We start from the raw sequence: 3,496 nt of genomic DNA on the forward strand, positions 1-3,496 counted from the left end.
TTGGCGTCTTGGGGCTTATTGATGCATTTGGAGGGCTTATTGGGGCATTTGAGGGTGTTTGGGGAGCACTTATGGGGCATTTATAGTGTTTTGGGCGCATTTTGGCTGTTTGGGGGCTTATTCAGGCATTTTGGGGCATTTGGGGGCGTTTTGGGGTGGTTCTGGGGGCTTACTGGGGTGCTTTTGGGACATTCTTGGGAAGGTTTGGGGTGTTCTGGGGTATTTTTGGGGGTATTCTACGGTGTTTGAGTCGTTTTGGGGTGTTTGGGGGTGGTTTTGCATGTTCTCGGGCATTTTGGGAGTGTTTTGAGGGATTTGGGGGGGTCTATTGTGGGTATTTTGGGGATATTTTGGGGTGTTTAGGAGAGTGGTTTGGAGGAATATTTGGGGACATTTGGGGGCCTTTTGGGGTGTTTTGGGGACATTTGGGAGGGAATTAAGAGCAGTTTGGGGGCGTTTGGGCGTTTTTGAGGTGTTTTGGGGGTATTTGGGAGGTAACAAGTACCAAAACATTAAGCTTATAGCCTCATCCKGGGCGTCCAGACGACGACTGCGACACGGGCGGGAATCTATAGAACTCCCTCCCTATGGAAAGGGAATTTTGGGCGTTTGGGGGGGTCCCCCTCGCAATGGGGGGTCCCTGAGCGCCCCCCCCCGGCTCTCGGCAGGCTGGAACGAGCTGCTCATCGCGTCCTTCTCGCACCGCTCCATCTCGGTCAAGGACGGCATCCTGCTGGCCACGGGGCTGCACGTGCACCGCAACAGCGCCCACAGCGCCGGCGTCGGCGCCATCTTCGACAGGTCCCGCGGGACCCCGACCCACAACCACCCCCTTCCCCGCCTTCCCCCCGTTTTCCCCGCTTTTCCCTATTTTTTTCCCCCATTTCCCCCTTTTTTCCCCGCTTTTCCCCCATTTCCCTGTTTTTCCCCGTTTTTCCCTTTTTCCCTGTTTTCCCCATGTTTTCCCTGCTTTTCCCCGTCTTTTCTCCACTTTTTCCCCAGTTTTCCCTGTCTTTTCCCCACTTTTCCCCATTTCTCCCTCATTTTTCCCTTTTTTCCCAATTTTTCCTAGCTTTTCCCCAGCTTTACCCTGCTCTTCCCCATTTTTCCTTCATCCCGTCTTTTCCCCACTTTTCCCTGTTTTTCCCCGTTTTTTTCCAGCTTTCTCCTGATTTTTTCCCGCTTTCCCATTCTTCCCCCGCTTTCCTCCATTTTTTCCCGCTTTTCCCTGTTTTTTCCCCACTTCCCCCACTTTTTTCCTGCTTTACCTGTTTTTTCCCTTTTTTTCCCGCCTTTACCCTATTTCACCATTTTTGCCCTCTTTCTGCCCATCTTCCTCCGTTTTTCCGTATTTTTTTCCTCTTGTTTTTCATTTCCCATTATTTTTCCGCACTCTCTCCTCATTTTTTTCTCCCTCATTTTTCCAGCTTCTTCTCTTTTCTTTCCGTTTCCTTTCATTTTCCCCACTTTTCCTGTTTTTTTCCCACTTTCCTAATTTTCTTTTTCACGTTTTCCCCGTTTTCCCATTTCTCCTATTTTCCCCCCATTTCTCCCATTTTCCCCCCATTTCCTCCCCGCTTTGCCCCCATTTTTCACATTTTCCCCCCGTTTCTCCCGTTGTCCCGCCGCCGCAGGGTGCTCACGGAGCTCGTCTCCAAGATGCGGGACATGCGCATGGACAAGACGGAGCTGGGCTGCCTTCGCGCCATCATCCTCTTCAACCCCGGTGGGTCGACGGGCGCCCCGGGGGGGGGTCCCCGCGCCCCCCCCGCCCCAGTGACACCCCCCGTGTCCCCCCCGTGTCCCCCCGCAGACGCCAAGGGTCTCTCGAACCCCGGCGAGGTGGAGCTGCTCCGCGAGAAGGTCTACGCGTCGCTCGAGTCCTACTGCAAGCAGAAGTACCCCGAGCAGCAGGGCAGGTGCGGGGGGGTCCCACAGCCCATTAGGGGGGTCCCACAGCCCATTAGGGGGGCTCAGATCCCATTAGGGGGGTCTCAGATCCCATTGGGGGGTCCCGGGTCCTGTTAGGGGGGTCTCGGATCCCGCTAGGAGGGTCCCAGATCCCCTTAGGGGGGTCCGCGGTGCATTGCAGGGGGCCTAGACACTGTTGGAGGGGGCCCAAATCCCATTAGGGGGGGTCCCACATCCCACTAGGGGGGTCCAGGTCCCATTGGGGGGTCCCGGGTCCCGTTAGGAGGGTCTTGGATCCCACTAGGAGGGTCCCAGATCCCCTTAGGGGGAACCACGGTGCCTTGCGGGGGGCCCAGATCCCATTAGGGGAGTCCCGGATCCCATTAGGGGATCCTGGGTCCCACTAGGAGGGTCCCAGATTCCACCAGGAGGGTCCCAGATCCAATTAGTGGGTTCCCAGATCCATTAGGAGGATCTTGGATCACGTTAGGGGGACCCAGATCGCACCGGGGGGAGGGAACTAGGAAGATCCCACATCTCATTAGGGGGGTCCTGGATCCTATTAGGGGGGTCCCAGATTCCCCTAGGAGGGTCCCAGATCCCATTAGGGGGCTCCCAATTCCCTTGGGAGAGTCTTGGATCCCATAAGGGACTTTCGGGTCTATTAAGGGGATGTCTCGGATCCCAGTAGGGTGGTCCCAGATCCATTAGAGGGTTCTGGATCCATGAGGGGGGTTCTGGACCCCATTAAGGGGGGATCCTGGACCCATTAAGGAGTTCCTGAATCCATTAGAGAGATCCACGATCCATTAAGGAGATCCTGGATCCCATAAAGGGGCTCCCAGGTCTATTAAAGGGGTGTTTCAGATCCCATTAGGAGATCCCATTAGGAGATCCCATTAGGAGGTCTATCGAGGGGGTCCCAGGTCCCATTAGGGTGGTCCCGGCTCCATTAAGGGGCTCCCGGCTCCATTGGGGGGTCCAGGATCCCGTTAGGAGGGTCCCAGATCCCCTTGGGAGAATCCTGGATCCCATTGAGGGAGGGTCTGGGTCCGGTCACGGGGGTCTTGGATGCATTAGGGGGGCTGGATCCCTTAAGAGACCCCCAGATCCCATAAACAGGGACCCAGATCCCAGTAGGGGGGTCTGGGATCCCTTAAGGGACCCCATCGCAGCACCACAGGAACCCCAGTATCCCCAATACTCCCTAGTATCCCCAGTACTCCTGGTACCTCCCAGTACCCCTGGTACCCCCAGTACTCCGCAGTATCCCCGATATCCTCCTTACCCCCCAGTATCCTCAGCACCCCCAGCACCCTCAGTGCTTCCAGTAGCCCCATAATCCCCAATACCCCCCAGCATCCCCAGTGCCTCCAGTACCCCCAGTATCCCTAATACCCCCAGTATCTCCAATATATCCTGTATTCCCAGTGTCTCCAGTACTCTCAGCACTCCCAGTACACCCAATACCACCAGCACCCCCAGTGCCTCCACTATCCCCAATACCCCCCAGTATCTCCAGTATCCCCAGTGCCTCCAGTATCCCCAGTACCCCCCAGCATCCCCAATACCCCTCGCACCCCCA

The 3,496-nt window shown here is 56.3% G+C and overlaps 1 protein-coding gene across 1 annotated transcript in view; it reads left to right on the forward strand.

Annotated features, from left to right (window-relative positions):
• LOC112958555 (retinoic acid receptor RXR-beta-like) overlaps positions 1-3,459 on the forward strand; it is a gene marked incomplete at its 3' end in the record, with an annotated part of 9,806 nt that extends 6,347 nt beyond the window's left edge. The window contains exons 5-9 of the mRNA XM_026052421.1: positions 669-801; positions 1,635-1,726; positions 1,814-1,919; positions 3,207-3,296; positions 3,343-3,459. Coding sequence (XP_025908206.1) covers positions 669-801; positions 1,635-1,726; positions 1,814-1,919; positions 3,207-3,296; positions 3,343-3,459 — 538 coding nt within the window. The remainder of the gene's footprint in view (positions 1-668; positions 802-1,634; positions 1,727-1,813; positions 1,920-3,206; positions 3,297-3,342) is intronic.
• Between the last annotated feature and the right edge of the window lie 37 nt (positions 3,460-3,496).

The sequence above is a fragment of the Nothoprocta perdicaria genome, unplaced genomic scaffold (genome assembly GCF_003342845.1).
Source record: "Nothoprocta perdicaria isolate Ctin4 unplaced genomic scaffold, notPer1 scaffold_886, whole genome shotgun sequence".
NCBI lineage: Eukaryota > Metazoa > Chordata > Aves > Tinamiformes > Tinamidae > Nothoprocta > Nothoprocta perdicaria.